At 58.7% G+C, this 26,438-nt stretch overlaps 1 protein-coding gene across 1 annotated transcript in view; it reads right to left on the bottom strand.

Annotated features, from left to right (window-relative positions):
• The window catches only part of LOC140402973 (atrial natriuretic peptide receptor 1-like), a 107,014-nt gene extending 81,319 nt beyond the window's left edge, over positions 1-25,695 (bottom strand). Inside the window, exons 1-2 of the mRNA XM_072490624.1 lie at positions 25,008-25,695; positions 5,182-5,381 (exon numbers count right to left, since the gene is read on the bottom strand). Coding sequence (XP_072346725.1) covers positions 5,182-5,381; positions 25,008-25,617 — 810 coding nt within the window. The 5' untranslated portion in view covers positions 25,618-25,695. The remainder of the gene's footprint in view (positions 1-5,181; positions 5,382-25,007) is intronic.
• Between the last annotated feature and the right edge of the window lie 743 nt (positions 25,696-26,438).

The raw sequence follows: 26,438 nt of genomic DNA, 5'->3' as shown, positions 1-26,438 counted from the left end.
CTTGCAGCTGGAGCTTGTTAATTAGTTAATTGGATTAGGCCAGTTTTTCAGAGGCTAGATTCACAGTATAAAAGTGATCCCCTACAGTGCAGACTGTGTTTGCACTGAGTGCTGAATTTGGTGCATTTGAGTGCTATAGTGAGAGTTTGGTGACCGAGGGAGTGCTGAATTTGGTGCTTTTTGAGTGCGATAGTGAGAGTTTGGTGACCGAGGGAGTTAGGTGAGGAGGGAGTAAGGTGCTCCTTTCATTTTGTTTCCGACATTTCCGCAAAGAGTGAGAAGAGAGCCAGGAGTTTACAGGAAGTGTAGCTGACTGGGAGCAGAGTCGGAGGGCGGAGATCTAGTTAGTCCACACAGCAGCTATATTCTTTAAGGTAAGAAGGGATGGAGGCTAGGCCAGTTACATGCTCCTCCTGTAGGATGTGGGTGGTGAGGGATACCACCGGTGTCCCCGCTGACTATACCTGCGGGAAGTGCACCCAACTTCAGCTCCTCAAAGACCGTGTTAGGGAACTGGAGCTGAAGCTGGATGAACTTCGGATCATCCGGGAGGCAGAGGGGGTGATTGAGAAGAGTTACAGGGAGGTAACCACACCCAAGGTACAGGACAAGAATAGCTGGGTTACAGTCAGGGGGAAAAAAACAAACAGGCAGACAGTGCAGGGATCCCTCGTGGCCGTTCCCCTTCAAAACAAGTATACCGTTTTGGATGCTGTTGGGGGGGATGAACTACCGGGGGAATGCCCTAGCGGCCAGGTCTCTGGCACTGAGTCTGGCTCTGGGGCTCAGAAGGGAAGGGGGGAGAATAGAAAAGCAATAGTTGTAGGAGATTCAATGGTTAGGGGAATAGATAGGAGATTCTGTGGTCGCGAGCGAGACTCCCGGAAGGTATGTTACCTCCCGGGTGCTAGGGCCAGGGATGTCTCGGATCGTGTCTTCAGGATCCTTAAGGGGGAGGGGGAGCAGCCAGAAGTCGTGGTGCACATTGGTACCAACGACATAGGTAGGAAAAGGGGTGTGGAGGTAATAAACAAGTTTAGGGAGTTAGGCTGGAAGTTGAAAGCCAGGACAGACAGAGTTGTCATCTCTGGTTTGTTGCCGGTGCCACGTGATAGCGAGGCTAGGAATAGGGAGAGAGTGCAGTTGAACACGTGGCTGCAGGAATGGTGTAGGAGGGAGGGCTTCAGGTATTTGGATAATTGGAGCGCATTCTGGGGAAGGTGGGACCTGTACAAGCAGGACGGGTTGCATCTGAACCAGAGGGGCACCAATATCCTGGGAGGGAGGTTTGCTAGTACTCTTCGGGAGGGTTTAAACTAATTTGGCAGGGGAATGGGAACCGGATTTGTAGTCCAGCAACTAAGGTAGCCAATATTCAGGACGCCAAAGCATGTAATGAGGCAGTGGGGAAGGGAACACTGACAAAGGAGAGTATTTGCAGGCACGGAGATGGGTTGAAGTGTGTATACTTCAACGCAAGAAGCATCAGGAATAAGGTGGGTGAACTTAAGGCATGGATCGGTACTTGGGACTACGATGTGGTGGCCATCACGGAAACTTGGATAGAAGAGGGGCAGAAATGGTTGTTGGAGGTCCCTGGTTATAGATGTTTCAATAAGATTAGGGAGGGTGGTAAAAGAGGTGGGGGGGTGGCATTATTAATTAGAGATAGTATAACAGCTGCAGAAAGGCAGTTCGAGGAGTATCACCCTATTGAGGTAGTATGGGTTGAAGTCAGAAATAGGAAAGGAGCAGTCACCTTGTTAGGAGTTTTCTATAGGCCCCCCAATAGTAACAGAGATGTGGAGGAACAGATTGGGAAACAGATTTTGGAAAGGTGCAGAAGTCATAGGGTAGTAGTCATGGGCGACTTTAACTTCCCAAATATTGAGTGGAAACTCTTTAGATCAAATAGTTTGGATGGGGTGGTGTTTGTGCAGTGTGTCCAGGAAGCTTTTCTAACACAGTATGTAGATTGTCCGACCAGAGGAGGGGCAATATTGGATTTAGTACTGGGTAATGAACCAGGGCAAGTGATAGATTTGTTAGTGGGGGAGCATTTTGGAGATAGTGACCACAATTCTGTGACTTTCACTTTAGTAATGGAGAGGGATAGGTACGTGCAACAGGGCAAGGTTTACAATTGGGGGAAGGGTAAATACGATGTTGTCAGACAAGAATTGAAGTGCATAAGTTGGGAACATAGGCTGGCAGGGAAGGACACAAGTGAAATGTGGAACTTGTTCAAGGAACAGGTGCTACGTGTCCTTGATATGTATGTCCCTGTCAGGCAGGGAAGAGATGGTCGAGTGAGGGAACCATGGTTGACAAGAGAGGTTGAATGTCTTGTTAAGAGGAAAAAGGTGACTTATGTCAGGCTGAGGAAACAAGGTTCAGACAGGGCATTGGAGGGATACAAGATAGCCAGGAGGGAACTGAAGAAAGGGATTAGGAGAGCTAAGAGAGGGCATGAACAATCTTTGGCGGGTAGGATCAAGGAAAACCCCAAGGCCTTTTACACATATGTGAGAAATATGAGAATGACAAGAGCGAGGGTAGGTCCGATCAAGGACAGTAGCGGGAGATTGTGTATTGAGTCTGAAGAGATAGGAGAGGCCTTGAATGAGTATTTTTCTTCTGTATTTACAAATGAGAGGGGCGATATTGTTGGAGAGGACAGTGTGAAACAGATTGGTAAGCTCGAGGAAATACTTGTCAGGAAGGAAGATGTGTTGGGCATTTTGAAAAACTTGAGGATAGACAAGTCCCCCGGGCCTGACGGGATATATCCAAGGATTCTATGGGAAGCAAGAGATGAAATTGCAGAGCCGTTGGCAATGATCTTTTCGTCCTCACTGTCAACAGGGGTGGTACCAGGGGATTGGAGAGTGGCGAATGTCGTGCCCCTGTTCAAAAAAGGAACTAGGGATAACCCTGGGAATTACAGGCCAGTTAGTCTTACTTCGGTGGTAGGCAAAGTAATGGAAAGGGTACTGAAGGATAGGATTTCTGAGCATCTGGAAAGACACTGCTTGATTAGGGATAGTCAGCACGGATTTGTGAGGGGTAGGTCTTGCCTTACAAATCTTATTGAATTCTTTGAGGAGGTGACCAAGCATGTGGATGAAGGTAAAGCAGTGGATGTAGTGTACATGGATTTTAGTAAGGCATTTGATAAAGTTCCCCATGGTAGGCTTATGCAGAAAGTAAGGAGGCATGGGATAGTGGGAAATTTGGCCAGTTGGATAACAAACTGGCTAACCGATAGAAGTCAGAGAGTGGTGGTGGATGGCAAATATTCAGCCTGGATCCCAGTTACCAGTGGCGTACCGCAGGGATCAGTTCTGGGTCCTCTGCTGTTTGTGATTTTCATTAATGACTTGGATGAGGGAGTTGAAGGGTGGGTCAGTAAATTTGCAGACGATACGAAGATTGGTGGAGTTGTGGATAGTAAGGAGGGCTGTTGTCGGCTGCAAAGAGACATAGATAGGATGCAGAGCTGGGCTGAGAAGTGGCAGATGGAGTTTAACCCTGAAAAGTGTGAGGTTGTCCATTTTGGAAGGACAAATATGAATGCGGAATATAGGGTTAACGGTAGAGTTCTTGGCAATGTAGAGGAGCAGAGAGATCTTGGGGTCTATGTTCATACATCTTTGAAAGTTGCCACTCAAGTGGATAGAGCTGTGAAGAAGGCCTATGGTGTGCTCGCGTTCATTAACAGAGGGATTGAATTTAAGAGCCGTGAGGTGATGATGCAGCTGTACAAAACTTTGGTAAGGCCACATTTGGAGTACTGTGTACAGTTCTGGTCGCCTCATTTTAGGAAGGATGTGGAAGCTCTGGAAAAGGTGCAAAGAAGATTTACCAGGATGTTGCCTGGAATGGAGAGTAGGTCTTACGAGGAAAGGTTGAGGGTGCTAGGCCTTTTCTCATTAGAGCGGAGAAGGATGAGGGGCGACTTGATAGAGGTTTATAAGATGATCAGGGGAATAGATAGAGTAGACAGTCAGAGACTTTTTCCCCGGGTGGAACACACCATTACAAGGGGACATAAATTTAAGGTGAAAGGTGGAAGATATAGGAGGGATATCAGAGGTAGGTTCTTTACCCAGAGAGTAGTGGGGGCATGGAATGCACTGCCTGTGGAAGTAGTTGAGTCGGAAACATTAGGGACCTTCGAGCAGCTATTGGATAGGTACATGGATTACGGTAAAATTATATAGTGTAGATTTATTTGTTCTTAAGGGCAGCACGGTAGCATTGTGGATAGCGCAATTGCTTCACAGCTCCATGGTCCCAAGTTCGATTCCGGCTTGGGTCATTGTCTGTGCGGAGTCTGCACGTCCTCCCCGTGTCTGCGTGGGTTTCCTCCGGGTGCTCCGGTTTCCTCCCACAGTCCAAAGATGTGCGGGTTAGGTGAATTGGCCAATGATAAATTGCCCTTAATGTCCAAATTGCCCTTGGTGTTGGGTGGAGGTGTTGAGTTTGGGTATGGTGCTCTTTCCAAGAGCCGGTGCAGACTCAAAGGGCCGAATGGCCTCCTTCTGCACTGTAAATTCAATGATAATCTATGATTAATCTAGGACAAAGGTTCGGCACAACATCGTGGGCCGAAGGGCCTGTTCTGTGCTGTATTTTTCTATGTTCTATGTTCTGTCCCCCTTCTCAAACAGCAGGTTGGAATTCCTCCCAGAAAGCAATTCTCTCTTTAAAGTTATCAAGCCGTCTGGAAACCAGCTTTTAAAATGAAGGTAGGGAGACACTTCGTTCAAACGCAAAGCGAAATTAAAAACTCCCAGAGCCACAGCCCAGCTCCACCCATACAATGACATCACTGAAGCCATGTGATAAGACAAAAACATTTCTTAAAGGGACATCCACATGACAGTAAACAAATAGATGGTTAGAATCAAAAATTATCTCACTTTTAAGACACCTTAATCACAATTTTAGCAGACATACAGCCTGTATGTATTTGATCCCAGGGTTTTAATTAACATTACTAGAACAAAATATAATATATATATATAAAATATAATATATAACAACTTCATCACAGTGCTTGGAATTTCCGAGACCTACGTTTCAATCTGAGACTCAAAGTCTTGCCTATTTCATTGGGGATGGTTCGATACCCGCCCGCCCCTCAATCAGCGACAGTGGTACACGACGCAGCCTTACCGAGTAGGCCTGTTTGGCGTTCCCGTCGTCCGGGTCCCGCCGTCTCCACGGCAGCAGGGGGGCCCGACCGCCTGCCCCCCGGAGGCTCTCCCCGAACACGTCCACGTAGAAGAAGGCGTAGTCGCCACCGGTCATGCCCTCCCGCCTGGCGTTGAGGATCAGCTGTCGGAAGGTGTCGGGGGAGCAGCAGACGTAGACGACTGTCCAAGGGCGGAGGTTGGGGGTGGGGCGGGGGTTGGAGTGTGCGCGGGGAAAGGGCGGAGGGCAAGAGCAACAAAGAGAGAGAGTGAGAAGATCGGCCCAACCTCTGCAGGGGAAATCCATCCTCACCCCAGACTATAAGGGCAGCACGGTAGCACAGTGGTTAGCACAATTGCTTCACAACTCCAGGGTCCCAGGTTCGATTCCCGGCTTGGGTCACTGTCTGCGCGGAGTTTGCACGTTCTCCCCGTGTCTGCGTGGGTTTCCTCTGGGTGCTCCAGTTTCCAATTTGGAAGTGCTCCAATTTGGCCATGATAAATTGCCCTTAGTGTCCAAAATTGCCCTTAGTGTTGGGTGGGGTTACTGGGTTATGGGGATAGGGTGGAGGTGTTGGCCTTGGGTAGGGTGCTCTTTCCAAGAGCCGGTGCAGACTCGATGGGCCAAATGGCCTCCTTCTACACTGTAAATTCTATGATTCTATAATGCAGGTAGGGAATATACAGTGAATGGTAGAACCCTCAAGAGTTTTGACAGTCAGAGAGATCTAGGAGTACAGGTCCACAGGTCATTGAAAGGGGCAACACAGGTGGAGAAGGTAGTCAAGAAGGCATACGACATGCTGGCCTTCATTGGCCAGGGCATTGAGTATAAAAATTTGCAAGTCATGTTGCAGCTGTATTAGTTAGGCCACACTTGGAGTATAGTGTTCAATTCTGGTCGCCACACTACCAGAAGGATGTGGAGGCTTTAGAGAGGGTGCAGAAGAGATTTACCAGAATGTCGCCTGGTATGGAGGGCATTAGCTATGAGGAGCGGTTGAATAAACTCGGTTTGTTCTCACTGGAACGAAGGAGGTTGAGGGGAGACCTGATAGAGGTCTACAAAATTATGAGGGGCATAGACAGAGTGGATAGTCAGAGGTTTTTTCCCCAGGGTAGAGGGGTCAATTACTAGGGGGCATAGGTTTAAGGTGAGAGGGGCAAGGTTTAGAGGAAATGTACGAGGCAAGTTTTTTTTACACAGAGGGTAGTGGGTGCCTGGAACTCGCTGCCGGAGGAGGTGGTGGAAGCAGGGACGATAGTGACGTTTAAGGGGCATCTTGACAAATACATGAATAGGATGGGAATAGAAGGATACGGACCCAGGAAGCGTAGAAGATTGTAGTTTAGTCGGGCAGCATGGTCGGCACGGGCTTGGAGGGCCGAAGGGCCTGTTCCTGTGCTGTACTTTTCTTTGTTCTCTGTTCGAAACCTGTCGCTTTTCCTCAGGCTGTGGCCCCCTCGTTCTAGGCTGTCCAGGATGGGAGTGGAGGCAGCCTCACGGCATCCTCCATCCTGTGCCAACCCCTAATAACTCTGCTAAAACCCTCCCCTGTGCGTTTGCCCCCTTCAGCCTCCGACCATTCTCCAGCTGAACCCCCCCCCCCCCTGCCCACCTTCTGCACTCCGTAACCGTCAACCCACCTTACACCCACGATGCTCAAGTAGTGCGCTGGGCCCAGGCTTCAATTACAACGCTTCCCTGTTCAGGCTCCCGCTCTCTGATCGCTCCGCCTGACGTCAACAAATCGTTTTCTTTTGCCTGGATAGGCATCAGTGACCGAGGCTGTGCACAGAGCGGCATCGAGGTGGATCCCCACCCCCCGCCCCCCCCCCCCCCCCCCCCCACACCTTTCCACCACCACCATGTTCCGGCCCCTCACCCTCCAGGGAGATTTTACTCACATTGCGGGGGCTGGGCCGGCTTTGGGCGATCAGGCCCCCACACGCTCCCTCGCACGCGCGCGCGCGCTCACGCGCGTACATTTGTAAAAAGGGTTGGCGAGGTATTCGACCATGGGAGGCGTCGGCGGGCTCACCCCGGGGGGGGGGGTGCGCCCCCACGGTGGCCTGGCCCGCGATCGGGGCCCACCGATCCGCGGGCGGGCCTGTGCCGTGGGGGCACTCTTTCCCTTCCGCCTCCGCCACGGTCTCCCCCAGAGCCTGCCCGCCATCGACAAGGACACGAGTCGGGAGGGCGATGGGAGACTCTCCACTCGCCTGGACGAGCGCGGCTCCCAACAACACTCGAGAAGCTCGACACCGTCCAGGACAAAGCAGCCCCGCTCGATCGACACGCTAACCGCCGACATTCGCTCCCTCCACCCACCCCCCCCCCCCGGCGCACAGCGGCAGCCGTGTGCACCGTCTACAAGACGCACCGCGGCCACTCGCCTTCGACAGCACCTTCCAAACCCGCCACCTCTACCGTCTAGAAGGACGAGGGGGGGCAGCAGACACACGGGGAACCCCCCCACCTGCAAGTTCCCCCCTCCGAGCCGCTCGCCATCCCGACTCGGGAATATATCGGCCGTTCCTTCACTGTGGCCGGGGTCAGAATCCCGGAACTCCCTAACAGCTCGGTGGGTGTACCTACACCACACAGCGGGTTAAAGATGGCGGCTCACCCACCACCTTCGCAAGGGGCAAATAGGTATGGGCAGTAACTTCGACGCCCAGCCAGCCACATGCCGGGAAGGAGTAACAAACATGATTATGGTTCAGTGTTGCTGTGAAATGCCTGTGCCACAAGCTCAGGCTGCACCATCCGTCTTTGCAGCCGGAAGTGGGAACCTTCCGGAAGAGCTGGGGCCAATTTTCCGTCGAGTCCACAAATTCCTTCTGAAACTTCTGCCCCACAGTTAAGAGAAGATTGGCCGAGCGCAACATAGTTCCCTGTCCGTGTTCTCTGCCGCTGTCGGAGGGTCAGTACTGAGGGAGTGCCGCACTGTGGGAGGGTCAGTACTGAGGGAGCGCCGCACTGTCAGAGGGTCAGTACTGAGGGAGTGCCGCACTGTCAGAGGGTCAGTACTGAGGGAGCGCCGCACTGTCAGAGGGTCAGTACTGAGGGACTGCCGCACTGTCAGAGGGTCAGTACTGAGGGAGTGCCGCCCTGTCAGAGGGTCAGTACTGAGGGAGCACCGCACTGTCAGAGGGTCAGTACTGAGGGAGTGCCGCACTGTGGGATGGTCAGTACTGAGGGAGTGCCGCACTGTCAGAGCGTCAGTACTGAGGGAGTGCCGCACTGTGGGATGGTCAGTACTGAGGGAGTGCCACACAGTCAGAGGGTCAGTACTGAGGGAGCGCCGCACTGTCAGAGGGTCAGTACTGAGGGAGCGCCGCACTGTCAGAGGGTCAGTACTGAGGGAGTGCCGCACTGTCAGAGGGTCAGTACTGAGGGAGTGCCGCACTGTCAGCGGGTCAGTACTGAGGGAGCGCTGCACTAGCAGAGGGTCAGTACTGAGGGAGCGCCGCCCTGTCAGAGGGTCAGTACTGAGGGTGCAACGCACTGTGAGAGGGTCAGTACTGAGGGAGTGCCGCACTGTCAGAGGGTCAGTATTGAGGGAGCGCGGCACTGTCAGGGGGTCAGTACTGAGGGAGCGCCGCCCTGTCAGAGGGTCAGTACTGAGGGAGCGCCACACTGTCAGAGGGTCAGTGCTGAGGGAGTGCGCACTGTGGGAGGGTCAGTACTGAGGGAGTGCTTCACTGTCAGAGGGTCATTACTGAGGGAGTGAGGCACTGTCGAGGGGTCAGTACTGAGGGAGTGCTGCACTGTCAGAGGGTCAGTACTGAGGGAGTGCCGCACTGTCAGAGGGTCAGTACTGAGAGAGTGCCGCACTGTCAGAGGGTCAGTACTGAGGGAGTGCCGCACTGTGGGAGGGTCAGTACTGAGGGAGCGCCGCACTGTCAGAGTGTCAGTACTGAGGGAGTGCCGCACTGTGGGAGGGTCAGTGCTGAGGAAGTGCCGCACTGTCGAGGGGTCAGTACTGAGGGAGTACCGCACTGTCAGAGGGTCAGCACTGAGGGAGTGCCGCACTGTCGGAGGGTCAGTACTGAGGGAGTGCCGCACTGTGGGAGGGTCAGTACTGAGGGAGTGCCGCACTGTCAGAGGGTCAGTACTGAGGGAGTGCCGCACTGTCAGAGGGTCAGTACTGAGGGAGTGCCGCACTGTCAGAGGGACAGTACTGAGGGAGTGCCGCACTGTCAGAGGGTCAGTACTGAGGGAGTGCCGCACTGTCAGAGGGTCAGTACTGAGGGAGTGCCGCACTGTGGGAGGGTCAGTACTGAGGGAGCGCCGCACTGTGGGAGGGTCAGTACTGAGGGAGCACCGCACTGTCAGAGGGTCAGTACTGAGGGAGCGCCGCACTGTGGGAGGGTCAGTACTGAGGGAGCGCCGCACTGTGGGAGGGTCAGTACTGAGGGAGCGCCGCACTGTCAGAGGGTCAGTACTGAGGGAGCGCCGCACTGTCAGAGCGTCAGTACTGAGGGAGCGCCGCACTGTGGGTCAGTACTGAGGGAGTGCCGCACTGTCAGAGGGTCAGTACTGAGGGAGCTCGACACTGTCAGAGGGTCAGTCTTGAGGGAGTGCCGCACTGTCAGATGGTCAGTACTGAGAGAGTGCCGCACTCTCTGAGGGTCAGTGCTGAGGGAGCGCCGCACTGTCAGAGGGTCAGTACTGAGGGAGCGCCACACTGTCAGAAGGTCAGTACTGAGAGAGCGCTGCACTATCAGAGGGTCAGTACTGAGGGAGCGCCACCCTGTCAGAGGGTCAGTACTGAGGGTGCAACGCACTGTGAGAGGGTAAGTACTGAGGGAGTGCCGCACTGTCAGAGGGTCAGTACTGAGGGTGCAACGCACTGTGAGAGGGTCAGTACTGAGGGAGTGCCGCACTGTCAGAGGGTCAGTACTGAGGGAGTGCCGCACTGTCAGAGGGTCAGTACTGAGGGAGCGCCGCACTGTCAGAGGGTCAGTACTGAGGGAGCGCCGCACTGTCAGAGGGTCAGTACTGAGGGAGTACCGCACTGTCGGAGGGTCAGTACTGAGGGAGTGCAGCACTGTCGGAGGGTCAGTACTGAGGGAGTGCTGCACTGACAGAGGGTCAGTACTGAGGGAGTGCTGCACTGTCAGAGGGTCAGTACTGAGGGAGCGCCGCCCTGTCAGAGGGTCAGTACTGAGGGAGCGCCGCACTGACAGAGGGTCAGTACTGAGGGAGTGCTGCACTGTCACAGCATCAGTACTGAGGGAGCGCCGCACTGTGGGAGGGTCAGTACTGAGGGAGTGCCGCACTATCAGAGCATCAGTACTGAGGGAGCGCCGCACTGCCAGAGGGTCCGTACTGAGGGAGTGCAGCACTGTCGGAGGGTCAGTGCTGAGGGAGCGCCGCACTGTCAGACGGTCAGTACTGAGGGAGTGCTGCACTGTCAGAGGGTCAGTACTGAGGGAGCTCCGCACTGTCAGAGGGTCAGTACTGAGGGAGTGCCGCACTGTCAGAGGGTCAGTACTGAGGGAGTGCCGCACTGTCAGAGGGTCAGTCTTGAGGGAGTGCCGCACTGTCAGAGGGTCAGTACTGAGAGAGTGCCGCACTCTCTGAGGGTCAGTGCTGAGGGAGAACCGTACTGTCAGAGGGTCAGTGCTCAGGGAGCGCCGCACTGTCAGAGGGTCAGTACTGAGGGAGCGCCGCACTGTCAGCGGGTCAGTACTGAGGGAGCGCTGCACTATCAGAGGGTCAGTACTGAGGGAGCGCCGCCCTGTCAGAGGGTCAGTACTGAGGGTGCAACGCACTGTGAGAGGGTCAGTACTGAGGGAGTGCCGCACTGTCAGAGGGTCAGTATTGAGGGAGCGCGGCACTGTCAGGGGGTCAGTACTGAGGGAGCGCCGCCCTGTCAGAGGGTCAGTACTGAGGGAGCGCCACACTGTCAGAGGGTCAGTGCTGAGGGAGTGCGCACTGTGGGAGGGTCAGTACTGAGGGTGTGCTTCACTGTCAGAGGGTCATTACTGAGGGAGTGAGGCACTGTCGAGGGGTCAGTACTGAGGGAGTGCTGCACTGTCAGAGGGTCAGTACTGAGGGAGTGCCGCACTGTCAGAGGGTCAGTACTGAGAGAGTGCCGCACTGTCAGAGGGTCAGTACTGAGGGAGTGCCGCACTGTGGGAGGGTCAGTACTGAGGGAGCGCCGCACTGTCAGAGTGTCAGTACTGAGGGAGTGCCGCACTGTGGGAGGGTCAGTGCTGAGGAAGTGCCGCACTGTCGAGGGGTCAGTACTGAGGGAGTACCGCACTGTCAGAGGGTCAGCACTGAGGGAGTGCCGCACTGTCGGAGGGTCAGTACTGAGGGAGTGCCGCACTGTGGGAGGGTCAGTACTGAGGGAGCGCCGCACTGTCAGACGGTCAGTGCTGAGGGAGCGCCGCACTTTCAGAGGGTCAGTACTGAGGGAGTGCCGCACTGTCAGAGGGTCAGTACTGAGGGAGCTCTACACTGTCGGAGGGTCAGTCCTGAGGGAGCGCCGCACTGTCGGAGGGTCAGTACTGAGAGAGTGCCGCACTCTCTGAGGGTCAGAGCTGAGGGAGCACCGCACTTTCAGAGGGTCAGTGCTGAGGGAGCGCCACACTGTCAGAGGGTCAGTACTGAGGGAGCGCCACCCTGTCAGAGGGTCAGTACTGACGGTGCAACGCACTGTGAGAGGTTCAGTACTGAGGGAGCGCCGGACTGTGGGAGGGTCAGTACTGAGGGAGCGCCGCACTGTCAGAGGGTCAGTACTGAGGGAGTGCCGCACTGTCCGAGGGTCAGTACTGAGGGTGCAACGCACTGTGAGAGGGTCAGTACTGAGGGAGTGCCGCACTGTCAGAGGGTCAGTACTGAGGGAGCGCCGCACTGTCGGAGGGTCAGTACTGAGGGAGCGCCGCACTGTGGGAGGGTCAGTACTGAGGGAGTGCCGCACTGTCAGAGGGTCAGTACTGAGGGAGCGCCGCACTGTCGGAGGGTCAGTATGAGGGAGCGCCGCACTGTCAGAGGGTCAGTACTGAGGTAGTGCCGCACTGTCAGAGGGTCAGTACTGAGGGAGTGCCGCACTGTCAGAGGATCAGTACTGAGGGAGTGCCGCACTGTCAGAGGGTCAGTACTGAGGGAGCGCTGCCCTATCAGAGGGTCAGTACTGAGGGAGCGCCGCCCTGTCAGAGGATCAGTACTGAGGGAGCGTCGCACTGTCGGAGGGTCAGTACTGAGGGAGTGCCGCACTGTCAGAGGGTCTGTACTGAGGGAGCTCTACACTGTCGGAGGGTCAGTCCTGAGGGAGTGCCGCACTGTCAGAGGGTCAGTACTGAGGGAGTGCCGCACTGTCAGAGGGTCAGTACTGGGGGAGCGCCGCACTGTCAGATGGTCAGTACTGAGGGAGCTCTACACTGTCGGATGGTCAGTCCTGAGGGAGCGCCGCGCTGTCGGAGGGTCAGTACTGAGGGAGTGCCACGCTGTCAGAGGGCCAGTACTGAGGGAGCGCTGCACTATCAGAGGGTCAGTACTGAGGGAGTGCCGCACTGTGGGAGGGACAGTACTGAGTGAGTGCCACACTGTCAGAGGGTCAGTACTGAGGGAGCGCTGCACTATCAGAGGGTCAGTACTGAGGGAGCGCCGCCCTGTCAGAGGGTCAGTACTGAGGGAGTGCCGCACTGTCAGAGGGTCATTACTGAGGGAGTGCCGCACTGTCAGAGGGCCAGTACTGAGGGAGCGCCGCCCTGTCAGATGGTCAGTACGGAAGGAGTGACGCACAGTCGAGGGTCAGTACTGAGAGAGTGATGCACTGTCAGAGGGTCAGTACTGAGGGAGTGCCGCACTGTGGGAGGGTCAGTACTGAGGGAGCGCCGCACTGTCAGAGGGTCAGTACTGAGGGAGTGCCGCACTGTGGGAGGGTCAGTACTGAGGAAGTGCCGCACTGTCGAGGGGTCAGTACTGAGGGAGTACCGCACTGTCAGAGGGTCAGTACTGAGGGAGTGCCGCACTGTCGGAGGGTCAGTGCTGAAGGAGCGCCGCACTGTCAGAGGGTCAGTACTGAGGGAGTGCTTCACTGTCACAGCGTCAGTACTGAGGGAGTGCCGCACTATCAGAGCATCAGTACTGAGAGAGCGCCGCTCTGCCAGAGGGTCAGAACTGAGGGAGTGCGGCACTGTCGGAGGGTCAGTGCTGAGGGAGCGCCGCACTGTCAGAGGGTCAGTACTGAGGGGGTGCCGCACTGTCGGAGGGTCAGTACTGAGGGAGTGCAGCACTGACAGAGGGTCAGTACTGAGGGAGTGCTGCACTGTCACAGCGTCAGTACTGAGGGAGCGCCGCACTGTGGGAGGGTCAGTACTGAGGGAGTGCCGCACTATCAGAGCATCAGTACTGAGGGAGCGCCGCACTGCCAGAGGGTCAGTACTGAGGGAGTGCGGCACATTCGGAGGGTCAGTGCTGAGGGAGCGCCGCACTGTCAGAGGGTCAGTACTGAGGGAGCGCCGCACTGTCGGAGGGTCAGTACTGAGGGAGCGCCTCACTGTCAGAGGGTCAGTACTGAGGGAGTGCCGCACTGTCAGAGGGTCAGTAGTGAGGGAGCACTGCACTATCAGAGGGTCAGTACTGAGGGTGCAACGCACTGTGAGAGGGTCAGTACTGAGGGAGCGCCGCACTGTCAGAGGGTGAGTACAGAGGGAGTGCCGCACTGTCAGAGGGTCAGTACTGAGGGAGCGCTGCACTATCAGAGGGTCAGTACTGAGGGAGCGTCGCACTGTCGGAGGATTAGTACTGAGGGAGTGCCGCACTGTCAGAGGGTCAGTACTGAGGGAGCTCTACACTGTCGGAGGGACAGTCCTGAGGGAGCGCCGCGCTGTCGGAGGGTCAGTACTGAGGGAGCGCTGCACTATCAGAGGGTCAGTACTGAGGGAGCGCCGCCCTGTCAGAGGGTCAGTACTGAGGGAGTGCCGCACTGGCAGAGGGTCATTACTGAGGGAGTGCCGCACTGTCAGAGGGCCAGTACTGAGGGAGCGCCCCCCTGTTAGAGGGTCGTACTGAAGGAGCGCCGCACTGTCAGAGTGTCCGTACTGAGGGAGTGCCGCACTGTCAGAGGGTCAGTACTGAAGGAGCGCCGCACTGTCAGAGGGTCAGGACTGAGGGAGTGCCGCACTGTCAGAGGGTCAGTGCTGAGGGAGCGACGCACTGTCAGAGGGTCAGTACTGAGGGAGTGCCGCACTGTCAGAGGGTCAGTGCTGAGGGAGCGACGCACTGTCAGAGGGTCAGTACTGAGGGAGTGACGCACTGTCGAGGGTCAGTACTGAGAGAGTGCCGCACTGTCAGAGGGTCAGTACTGAGGGAGTGCCGCACTGTGGGAGGGTCAGTACTGAGGGAGCGCCGCACTGTCAGAGGGTCAGTACTGAGGGAGTGCCGCACTGTGGGAGGGTCAGGACTGAGGGAGTGCCGCACTGTCGGAGGGTCAGTACTGAGGGAGTGCCGCACTGTGGGAGGGTCAGTACAGAGGGAGCGCCGCACTATCGGAGGGTCAGTGCTGAAGGAGCGCCGCACTGTCAGAGGGTCAGTACTGAGGGAGTGCAGCACTGACAGAGGGTCAGTACTGAGGGAGTGCTGCACTGTCACAGCGTCAGTACTGAGGGAGCACCGCACTGTGGCAGGGTCAGTACTGAGGGAGCGTCGCACTGTCAGAGGGTCAGTACAGAGGGAGTGCCGCACTGTCAGAGGGTCAGTACTGAGGGAGTGCCGCACTGTCAGAGGGTCAGTACTGAGAGAGTGCCGCACTGTCAGAGGGTCAGTGCTGAGGGAGCACCGCACTGTCAGAGGGTCACTGCTGAGGGAGCGCCGCACTGTCAGAGGGTCAGTACTGTGGGAGCGCCGCACTGTCAGAGGGTCAGTACTGTGGGAGCACCGCCCTGTCAGATGGTCAGTACTGAGGGAGCATCGCACTGTCAGAGGGTCAGTACAGGGGGAGTGCCGCACTGTCAGAGGGTCAGTACTGAGGGAGTGCCGCACTGTCAGAGGGTCAGTACTGAGAGAGTGCCGCACTGTCAGAGGGTCAGTGCTGAGGGAGCACCGCACTGTTAGAGGGTCACTGCTGAGGGAGCGCCGCACTGTCAGAGGGTCAGTACTGTGGGAGCGCAGCACTGTCAGAGGGTCAGTACTGAGGCAGCGCCGCCCTGTCAGATGGTCAGTACTGAGGGAGCTCTACACTGTCGGAGGGTCAGTCCTGAGGGAGCGCCGCGCTGTCGGAGGGTCAGTACTGAGGGAGCGCGGCCCTGTCAGAGGGGCAGTACTGAGGGAGCGCCGCACTGTCAGAGGGTCAGTACTGAGGGAGTGCCGCACTGTCAGAGGGTCATTACTGAGGGAGTGCCGCACTGTCAGAGGGCCAGTACTGAGGGAGCGCCGCCCTGTCAGAGGGTCAGTACTGAAGGAGCGCCGCACTGTCAGAGGGTCAGTACTGAGGGAGTGCCGCACTGTCAGAGGGTCAGTACTGAAGGAGCGCCGCACTGTCAGAGGGTCAGTAGTGAGGGAGCGCCGCACTGTCAGAGGGTCAGTACTGAGGGAGTGCCGCACTGTGGGAGGGTCAGTCCTGAGGAAGTGCCGCACTGTCGAGGGGTCAGTACTGAGGGAGCGCTGCACTGTCAGATGGTCAGTACTGAGGGAGCGCCGCACTGTCAGAGGTCAGTAATGAGGGAGCGCCGCACTGTCAGAGGGTCAGTACTGAGGGAGTGCCGCACTGTGGGAGGGTCAGTACGGAGGGTGTGCCGCACTGTCAGAGGGTCAGTACTGAGGGAGGGCTGCACTGTCAGAGGGTCAGTACTGAGGGAGTGCCGCACTGTGGGAGGGTCAGTACTGAGGGAGTGCCGCACTGTGGGAGGGTCAGTACAGAGGGAGCGCCGCACTATCGGAGGGTCAGTGCTGAAGGAGCGCCGCACTGTCAGAGGGTCAGTACTGAGGGAGTGCTGCACTGTCACTGCGTCAGTACTGAGGGAGCGCCGCACTGTGGGAGGGTCAGTACTGAGGGAGTGCCGCACTATCAGAGCATCAGCACTGAGGGAGCGCCGCACTGCCAGAGGGTCAGTACTGAGGGAGTGCGGCACTGTCGGAGGGTCAGTGCTGAGGGAGCGCCGCACTGTCAGAGGGTCAGTACTGAGGGAGTGCCGCACTGTCGGTGGGTCAGTACTGAGGGAGCGCCGCCCTGTCAGATGGTCAGTACTGAGGGAGCATCGCACTGTCAGAGGGTCAGTACAGAGGGAGTGCCGCACTGTCAGAGGGTCAGTACTGAGGGAGTGCCGCACTGTCAGAGGGTCAGTACTGAGAGAGTGCCGCACTGTCAGAGGGTCAGTGCTGAGGGAGCACCGCACTGTCAGAGGGTCACTGCTGAGGGAGCGCCGCACTGTCAGAGGGTCAGTACTGAGAGAGTGCCGCACTGTCAGAGGGTCAGTGCTGAGGGAGCACCGCACTGTCAGAGGGTCACTGCTGAGGGAGCTCTACACTGTCGGAGGGTCAGTCCTGAGGGGGCGCCGCGCTGTCGGAGGGTCAGTACTGAGGGAGCGTGGCCCTGTCAGAGGGGCAGTACTGAGGGAGCGCCGCACTGTCAGAGGGTCAGTGCTGAGGGAGCGACGCACTGTCAGAGGGTCAGTACTGAGGGAGTGACGCACTGTCGAGGGTCAGTACTGAGAGAGTGCCGCACTGTCAGAGGGTCAGTACTGAGGGAGTGCCGCACTGTGGGAGGGTCAGTACTGAGGGAGCGCCGCACTGTCAGAGGGTCAGTACTGAGGGAGTGCCGCACTGTGGGAGGGTCAGGACTGAGGGAGTGCCGCACTGTCGGAGGGTCAGTACTGAGGGAGTGCCGCACTGTGGGAGGGTCAGTACAGAGGGAGCGCCGCACTATCGGAGGGTCAGTGCTGAAGGAGCGCCGCACTGTCAGAGGGTCAGTACTGAGGGAGTGCAGCACTGACAGAGGGTCAGTACTGAGGGAGTGCTGCACTGTCACAGCGTCAGTACTGAGGGAGCACCGCACTGTGGCAGGGTCAGTACTGAGGGAGCGTCGCACTGTCAGAGGGTCAGTACAGAGGGAGTGCCGCACTGTCAGAGGGTCAGTACTGAGGGAGTGCCGCACTGTCAGAGGGTCAGTACTGAGAGAGTGCCGCACTGTCAGAGGGTCAGTGCTGAGGGAGCACCGCACTGTCAGAGGGTCACTGCTGAGGGAGCGCCGCACTGTCAGAGGGTCAGTACTGTGGGAGCGCCGCACTGTCAGAGGGTCAGTACTGTGGGAGCACCGCCCTGTCAGATGGTCAGTACTGAGGGAGCATCGCACTGTCAGAGGGTCAGTACAGGGGGAGTGCCGCACTGTCAGAGGGTCAGTACTGAGGGAGTGCCGCACTGTCAGAGGGTCAGTACTGAGAGAGTGCCGCACTGTCAGAGGGTCAGTGCTGAGGGAGCACCGCACTGTTAGAGGGTCACTGCTGAGGGAGCGCCGCACTGTCAGAGGGTCAGTACTGTGGGAGCGCAGCACTGTCAGAGGGTCAGTACTGAGGCAGCGCCGCCCTGTCAGATGGTCAGTACTGAGGGAGCTCTACACTGTCGGAGGGTCAGTCCTGAGGGAGCGCCGCGCTGTCGGAGGGTCAGTACTGAGGGAGCGCGGCCCTGTCAGAGGGGCAGTACTGAGGGAGCGCCGCACTGTCAGAGGGTCAGTACTGAGGGAGTGCCGCACTGTCAGAGGGTCATTACTGAGGGAGTGCCGCACTGTCAGAGGGCCAGTACTGAGGGAGCGCCGCCCTGTCAGAGGGTCAGTACTGAAGGAGCGCCGCACTGTCAGAGGGTCAGTACTGAGGGAGTGCCGCACTGTCAGAGGGTCAGTACTGAAGGAGCGCCGCACTGTCAGAGGGTCAGTAGTGAGGGAGCGCCGCACTGTCAGAGGGTCAGTACTGAGGGAGTGCCGCACTGTGGGAGGGTCAGTCCTGAGGAAGTGCCGCACTGTCGAGGGGTCAGTACTGAGGGAGCGCTGCACTGTCAGATGGTCAGTACTGAGGGAGCGCCGCACTGTCAGAGGTCAGTAATGAGGGAGCGCCGCACTGTCAGAGGGTCAGTACTGAGGGAGTGCCGCACTGTGGGAGGGTCAGTACGGAGGGTGTGCCGCACTGTCAGAGGGTCAGTACTGAGGGAGGGCTGCACTGTCAGAGGGTCAGTACTGAGGGAGTGCCGCACTGTGGGAGGGTCAGTACTGAGGGAGTGCCGCACTGTGGGAGGGTCAGTACAGAGGGAGCGCCGCACTATCGGAGGGTCAGTGCTGAAGGAGCGCCGCACTGTCAGAGGGTCAGTACTGAGGGAGTGCTGCACTGTCACTGCGTCAGTACTGAGGGAGCGCCGCACTGTGGGAGGGTCAGTACTGAGGGAGTGCCGCACTATCAGAGCATCAGCACTGAGGGAGCGCCGCACTGCCAGAGGGTCAGTACTGAGGGAGTGCGGCACTGTCGGAGGGTCAGTGCTGAGGGAGCGCCGCACTGTCAGAGGGTCAGTACTGAGGGAGTGCCGCACTGTCGGTGGGTCAGTACTGAGGGAGCGCCGCCCTGTCAGATGGTCAGTACTGAGGGAGCATCGCACTGTCAGAGGGTCAGTACAGAGGGAGTGCCGCACTGTCAGAGGGTCAGTACTGAGGGAGTGCCGCACTGTCAGAGGGTCAGTACTGAGAGAGTGCCGCACTGTCAGAGGGTCAGTGCTGAGGGAGCACCGCACTGTCAGAGGGTCACTGCTGAGGGAGCGCCGCACTGTCAGAGGGTCAGTACTGAGAGAGTGCCGCACTGTCAGAGGGTCAGTGCTGAGGGAGCACCGCACTGTCAGAGGGTCACTGCTGAGGGAGCTCTACACTGTCGGAGGGTCAGTCCTGAGGGGGCGCCGCGCTGTCGGAGGGTCAGTACTGAGGGAGCGTGGCCCTGTCAGAGGGGCAGTACTGAGGGAGCGCCGCACTGTCAGAGGGTCAGTACTGAGGGAGTGCTGCACTGTCAGAGGGTCATTACTGAGGGAGTGCCGCACTGTCAGAGGGCCAGTACTGAGGGAGCGCCACCCTGTCAGAGGGTCAGTACTGAAGGAGCCCCGCACTGTCAGAGGGTCAGTACTGAGGGAGTGCCGCACTGTCAGAGGGTCAGTACTGAGGGAGCGCCGCACTGTGGGAGGGTCAGTACTGAGGGAGCGCCGCACTGTCAGAGGGTCAGTAGTGAGGGAGCGCCGCACTGTCAGAGGGTCAGTACTGAGGGAGTGCCGCACTGTGGGAGGGTCAGTCCTGAGGAAGTGCCGCACTGTCGAGGGGTCAGTACTGAGGGAGTACCGCACTGTCAGAGGGTCAGTACTGAGGGAGTGCCGCACTGTGGGAGGGTCAGTACTGAGGGAGTGCCGCACTGTGGGAGGGTCAGTACAGAGGGAGCGCCGCACTATCGGGGGGTCAGTGCTGAAGGAGCGCCGCACTGTCAGAGGGTCAGTACTGAGGGAGTGCTGCACTGTCACTGCGTCAGTACTGAGGGAGCGCCGCACTGTGGGAGGGTCAGTACTGAGGGAGTGCCGCACTATCAGAGCATCAGCACTGAGGGAGCGCCGCACTGCCAGAGGGTCAGTGCTGAGGGAGTGCTGCACTGTCGGAGGGTCAGTGCTGAGGGAGCGCCGCACTGTCAGAGGGTCAGTACTGAGGGAGTGCCGCACTGTCGGAGGGTCAGTACTGAGGGAGTGCAGCACTGACAGAGGGTCAGTACTGAGGGAGTGCCGCACTATCAGAGCATCAGTACTGAGGGAGCGCCGCACTGCCAGAGGGTCAGTACTGAAGGAGTGCAGCACTGTCGGAGGGTCAGTGCTGAGGGAGCGCCGCACTGTCAGAGGGTCAGTACTGAGGGAGTGCTGCACTGTCAGAGGGTCAGTACTGAGAGAGTGCCGCACTCTCTGAGGGTCAGTGCTGGGGGAACACCGCACTGTCAGAGGGTCACTGCTGAGGGAGCGCCGCACTGTCAGAGGGTCAGTACTGTGGGAGCGCCGCACTGTCAGAGGGTCAGTACTGAGGGAGCGCTGCACTATCAGAGGGTCAGTACTGAGGGAGCGCCGTCCTGTCAGAGGGTCAGTACTGAGGGTGCAACGCACTGTGAGAGGGTCAGTACTGAGGGAGTGCCGCACTGTCAGAGGGTCAGTACTGAGGGTGCAACGCACTGTGAGAGGGTCAGTACTGAGGGAGCGCCGCACTGTCAGAGGGTTAGTACTGAGGGAGCGCCGCACTGTCAGAGGTTCAGTACTGAGGGAGCGCCGCACTGTCGGAGGGTCAGTACTGAGGGAGCGCCTCACTGTCAGAGGGTCAGTACTGAGGGAGTGCCGCACTGTCAGAGGGTCAGTACTGAGGGAGCGCTGCACTATCAGAGGGTCAGTACTGAGGGAGCGCCGCCCTGTCAGAGGGTCAGTACTGAGGGTGCAACGCACTGTGAGAGGGTCAGCACTGAGGGAGCGTCGCACTGTCGGAGGGTTAGTGCTGAGGGAGTGCCGCACTGTCAGAGGGTCAGTACTGAGGGAGCTCTACACTGTCGGAGGGTCAGTCCTGAGGGAGTGCTGCACTGTCAGAGGGTCAGTACTGAGGGAGTGCCGCACTGTCAGAGGGACAGTACTGAGGGAGCGCCGCACTCTCAGAGGGTCTGTACAGAGGGAGTGCCGCACTGTCAGAGGGTCAGTACTGAGGGAGCGTCGCACTGTCGGAGGGTTAGTGCTGAGGGAGTGCCGCACTGTCAGAGGGTCAGTACTGAGGGAGCTCTACACTGTCGGAGGGTCAGTCCTGAGGGAGTGCTGCACTGTCAGAGGGTCAGTACGGAGGGAGCGCCGCACTGTGAGAGGGTCAGTACTGATGGAGCGCCGCACTGTCAGATGGTTAGTACTGAGGGAGCTCTACACTGTCGGAGGGTCAGTCCTGAGGGAGCGCCGCACTGTCAGAGGGTCTGTACTGAGGGAGCGCCGCACTGTCAGAGGGTCAGTACTGAGGGAGCGCCGCACTGTCAGAGGGTCAGTACTGAGGGAGCGCTGCACTGTCAGAGGGTCAGTACTGAGGGAGTGCCGCACTGTCAGAGGGCCATTACTGAGGGAGCACCGTACTGTCAGAGGGTCAGTACTGAGGGTGTGCCGCCCTGTCAGAGGGTCAGTACTGAGGGAGTGCCGCACTGTCAGAGGGTCAGTACTGAGGGAGCGCCGCACTGTCGGAGGGTCAGTACTGAGGGAGCGCCGCACTGTCAGAGGGTCAGTACTGAGGGAGTCCCGCACTGTCAGAGTGTAAGTACTGAGGGAGCGCCGCACTGTCGGAGGGTCAGTACTGAGGGTGTGCCGCAGTGTCAGAGGGTCAGTACTGAGGGAGCGCCGCACTGTCAGAGGGTCAGTACTGAGGGAGTGCCGCACTGTCGGAGGGTCAGTACTGAGGGAGTGCCGCACTGTCAGAGGGTCAGTACTGAGGGAGCGCCGCACTGTCGGAGGGTCAGTACTGAGGGAGCGCCGCACTGTCAGAGGGTCAGTACTGAGGGAGTCCCGCACTGTCAGAGTGTAAGTACTGAGGGAGCGCCGCACTGTCGGAGGGTCAGTACTGAGGGTGTGCCGCAGTGTCAGAGGGTCAGTACTGAGGGAGCGCCGCACTGTCAGAGGGTCAGTACTGAGGGAGTGCCGCACTGTCGGAGGGTCAGTACTGAGGGAGTGCTGCACTGTCAGAGGGTCAGTACTGAGGGAGCGCCGCACTGTCAGAGGGTCAGTACTGAGGGAGCGCCGCACTGTCAGAGGGTCAGTACTGAGGGAGCACCGCACTGTCAGAGACCTTGGAGGGCCGTCGTGCTGGCCAAATGTTCTGGAATATTCCTCTCCCACCGTGACCTCGGGCGATGGGAGAAAGCCCAGGCAGACAGACCTGCCACGCATGTCGATTCACACGCCAATCCCTTTCAACTCCCGTTGAATCAATCACTGCTAGCTATTCAAAGTTGCGACACCCAGACAGAGCAGCGAGCGAGACACAGAAATATATTTGCATTCTTGGTGCTCTGAATAAGAATACAGTGGTATGCCTTCAGAGGGTCAGTACTGAGGGAGTGTTTACCTTCCCTCGCGCCTAAGGGCAGGGTTAAACAATTTACCAGCCAGTGTTTCCGCACCCCTGCACGTCTGCTCTTTGGACAGATTCCCGCAGAACTTAGCGCCTGAGATCTGACAGAGACGGCTGTTTATTCGAAAGCTTTGCCGCAGATTTATTTGATCCAGGATCTAAGTGTGCGAGCTAACAGCCCCAGCAGATATTTCGCTCTCTCCAAGCTGTGGGGAGTCTTTGGATTCTCACGGTCGCTCAACGCTGGTCCTCGAACCACCTCACCATGATTTCAGAATTTCGCTCGATTAATTCCGATCCTGCCCCCAACCCCGGATTAAAACCCCTCCTCAATAAAATGAGGCAGATGTGAGCAAACATCGATTGATACCCCCCTCCCTCCCACAAATTCCCGTACCAGCCTCCCCGAACAGGCGCCGGAATGTGGCGACTAGGGGCTCTTCACAGTAACTTCATTTGAAGCCGACTTGTGACAATAAGCCATTTTCATTTTCATTTCAGTTCTTTTCATTTTTCTTAATGGCATTTGGGGATTGTTATATGTTTCTCTTTAACTGAGGTGGATCTATTCATATTGAGACGTTCGCCAATCAACCCACTGGACAGTTCAATAGAAATGTCTCTCCGACCCAGAGAGTGAGGGAGAATGTGGGACTCGCTCCCACGGGGAGTGGGGGAGAATGTGGGACTCGCTCCCACGGGGAGTGGGGGAGAATGTGGGGCTCGCTCCCACGGGGAGTGGGGAGAATGTGGGACTCGCTCCCACAGGGAGTGGGGGAGAATGTGGGACCCGCTCCCCCGGGGAGTGGGGGAGAATGTGGGACTCGCTCCCACGGGGAGTGGGGGAGAATGTGGGGCTCGCTCCCACGGGGAGTGGGGGAGAATGTGGGACTCGCTCCCACGGGGAGTGGGGGAGAATGTGGGACTCGCTCCCGCGGGGAGTGGGGAGAATGTGGGACTCGCTCCCACGGGGAGTGGGGGAGAATGTGGGACTCGCTCCCACAGGGAGTGGGGGAGAATGTGGGACTCGCTCCCACGGGGAGTGGGGGAGAATGTGGGACTCGCTCCCACGGGGAGTGGGGGAGAATGTGGTACTCGCTCCCACAGGAAGTGGGGGAGAATGTGGGACTCGCTCCCACGGGGAGTGGGGGAGAATGTGGGACTCGCTCCCACGGGGAGTGGGGAGAATGTGGGACTCGCTCCCACGGGGAGTGGGGGAGAATGTGGGACTCACTCCCACGGGGAGTGGGGGAGAATGTGGGACTCGCTCCCACGGGGAGTGGGGGAGAATGTGGGACTCGCTCCCACGGGGAGTGGGGGAGAATGTGGGACTCACTCCCACGGGGAGTGGGGGAGAATGTGGGACTCGCTCCCACGGGGAGTGGGGAGAATGTGGGACTCGCTCCCACGGGGAGTGGGGGAGAATGTGGGACTCGCTCCCACGGGGAGTGGGGGAGAATGTGGGACTCGCTCCCGCGGGGAGTGGGGGAGAATGTGGGACTCGCTCCCACGGGGAGTGGGGGAGAATGTGGGGCTCGCTCCCACGGGGAGTGGGGGAGAATGTGGGACTCGCTCCCACGGGGAGTGGGGGAGAATGTGGGACTCGCTCCCGCGGGGAGTGGGGGAGAATGTGGGACTCGCTCCCGCGGGGAGTGGGGAGAATGTGGGACTCGCTCCCACGGGGAGTGGGGGAGAATGTGGGACTCGCTCCCACAGGGAGTGGGGGAGAATGTGGGACTCGCTCCCACGGGGAGTGGGGGAGAATGTGGGGCTCACTCCCACAGGGAGTAGGGAGAATGTGGGACTCGCTCCCACGAGGAGTGGGGGAGAATGTGGGACTCCCGCCCACGGGGAGTGGGGGGAGAATGTGGGACTCGCTCCCACGGGGAGTGGGGGGAGAATGTGGGACTTGCTCCCACAGGGAGTGTGGAGAATGTGGGACACGCTCTCACGGGGAGTGTGGAGAATGTGGGACTCGCTCCCACAGGGAGTGTGGAGAATGTGGGACTCGCTCCCACGGGGAGTGGGGGAGAATGTGGGACTCGCTCCCTCAGGGAGTGGGGGAGAATGTGGGACACGCTCTCACGGGGAGTGTGGAGAATGTGGGACACGCTCTCATGGGGAGTGTGGAGAATGTGGGACTCGCTCCCACAGGGAGTGTGGAGAATGTGGGACTCGCTCCCACGGGGAGTGGGGGAGAATGTGGGACTCGCTCCCACAGGGAGTGTGGAGAATGTGGGACTCGCTCCCACGGGGAGTGGGGGAGAATGTGGGACTTGCTCCCTCAGGAAGTGGGGGAGAATGTGGGACTCGCTCCCACGGGGAGTGGGGGAGAATGTGGGACTCGCTCCCACGGGGAGTGGGGGAGAATGTGGGACTCGCTCCCACGGGGAGTGAGGGGAGAATGTGGGATTCGCTCCCACGGGGAGTGAGGGGAGAATGTGGGCCTCTGACTCACGGAATTTTGACCGTGCAGAAGGAGGCCATTCGGCCCACCGAGTGCACTGCCGCTATGAAAGAACATTCTTCCCATTCCACGCCCGCTGCCTTTTAACCCCGTAACATTGGGCATTCTTTCTTTCGAGGTAGAAATCCGATTCCCCTGCAGATTCCTCGCGCCTACCTGCCTCCACCACCCCCTCGGCAAGCTCGCCCCCCCCCCTTGGGTGCCCAAGCCGGTCGCTAACTGAACGTACGGATAGAGATTTGTACTCACTCCTCCCCTTGTGCCTGATCTCGTGGATCAGGAAGGTGTAGTCGACAGAGCCGGTCTCCTTGAAGGGAATGTTGACCACGGTCAGATTCTGGAACTTGGGCATCTCCTGGTACAGGCCCTCCACCGCAAAGTAGCAGGGCCTGTCGTCCGTCTTCTCGTCGTTGTAGATGATGAGGGCCCTCTTGGTCCAGTTGTAGCGCTGGTGAATGTGGGCCACGTACTCCCCCAGCTTGCCGTGAGAGGGGCCCGTCCTGGTCATCAGCGGGTAGTTGGGCGAGGAGAAGCCGTAGGCGGGCGCCCCCGCCGTCAGCATGGGCACCCTCCAGTGCCCGGTGAAGCGAGCTACCGGCGCCGCCGTGTACACGCAGCCGGGCCCGACAAAGACGTCGGGGTCGTTGCCGAACTTGAGGTCGACGGCCACCAGGGGGGCGATGGACTCGGAGCAGGTCCCGTGGCGGTCCTCGCAGTTGCCGAACACGTAGCGCAGGCGGTGGCCCGCCAGCAGGCTGGGGCTCCGGTTGATGTTGTCCCTGGCCAGCCGGACGGCTGGTCCCACCCGTTGCCAGGCCCAGGGGTAGGCCGTGTTGTTCTGGGGAAGGACCACGGCCATGGTCAGCGGCTCCAGGCCTGGGGCCCCAGCCGCCAGCTGGAAGAGGACGCAGAGGGCCCAGAGCACGCAGCCTGGCTTCATGGCCCCCCGCCGGCCCCCCTCTGCCAACCCCCCCTCTGCCAACCCCCCCTCTGCCAACCCCCCCTCTGCCAACCCCCCCTCTGCCAACCCCCCCTCTGCCAACCCCCCCTCTGCCAACCCGCCCCTCTTCCAACCACTCAGAGCAACTCCAAGGGCAATGCTGACCTGAATCATTTCATCGCGCATACCCTCCCTCGCCTCTCACACTTTCCCGCTCTCCCGCCTGTCTACTCCCCTCCACACGCCCTCTCCTCCCTCCCTCGCCCCTCACTCCCCCGCCGCCTACTCCCCTCCACACGCCCTCTCCTCACTCCCTCGCCCCTCACTCCCCCGCCGCCTACTCCCCTCCACACGCCCTCTCCTCACTCCCTCGCCCCTCACTCCCCCGCCGCCTACTCCCCTCCACACGCCCTCTCCTCCCTCCCTCGCCCCTCACTCCCACTCCGCCTACTCCCCTCCACACAGCCTCTCCTCCCTCCCTCGCCCCTCACTCCCACTCCGCCTACTCCCCTCCACACAGCCTCTCCTCCCTCCCTCGCCCCTCACTCCCCCCCCACCCCCTCCCTCCCGCAGCCTCTTCCTCTCCCTTTGCTCTCCCTCTCTCTCATACACGTTCACCCCCCCTTCTCCTTCTCCTGTTGCACACTCTCTCACCCCCCCTCTCTCTCTCTCTCTCACCCCCCCCCCTCTCTCTCTCTCTCTCTCTCTCTCTCTCTCACCCCCCCTCTCTCTCTCTCTCT

Source organism: Scyliorhinus torazame, chromosome 26 (assembly GCF_047496885.1).
Source record: "Scyliorhinus torazame isolate Kashiwa2021f chromosome 26, sScyTor2.1, whole genome shotgun sequence".
NCBI classification, from domain to species: Eukaryota; Metazoa; Chordata; class Chondrichthyes; order Carcharhiniformes; family Scyliorhinidae; genus Scyliorhinus; species Scyliorhinus torazame.
Note: the sequence above shows the minus strand (reverse complement) of the source record. Positions and strands in the feature narration are given on the sequence as shown.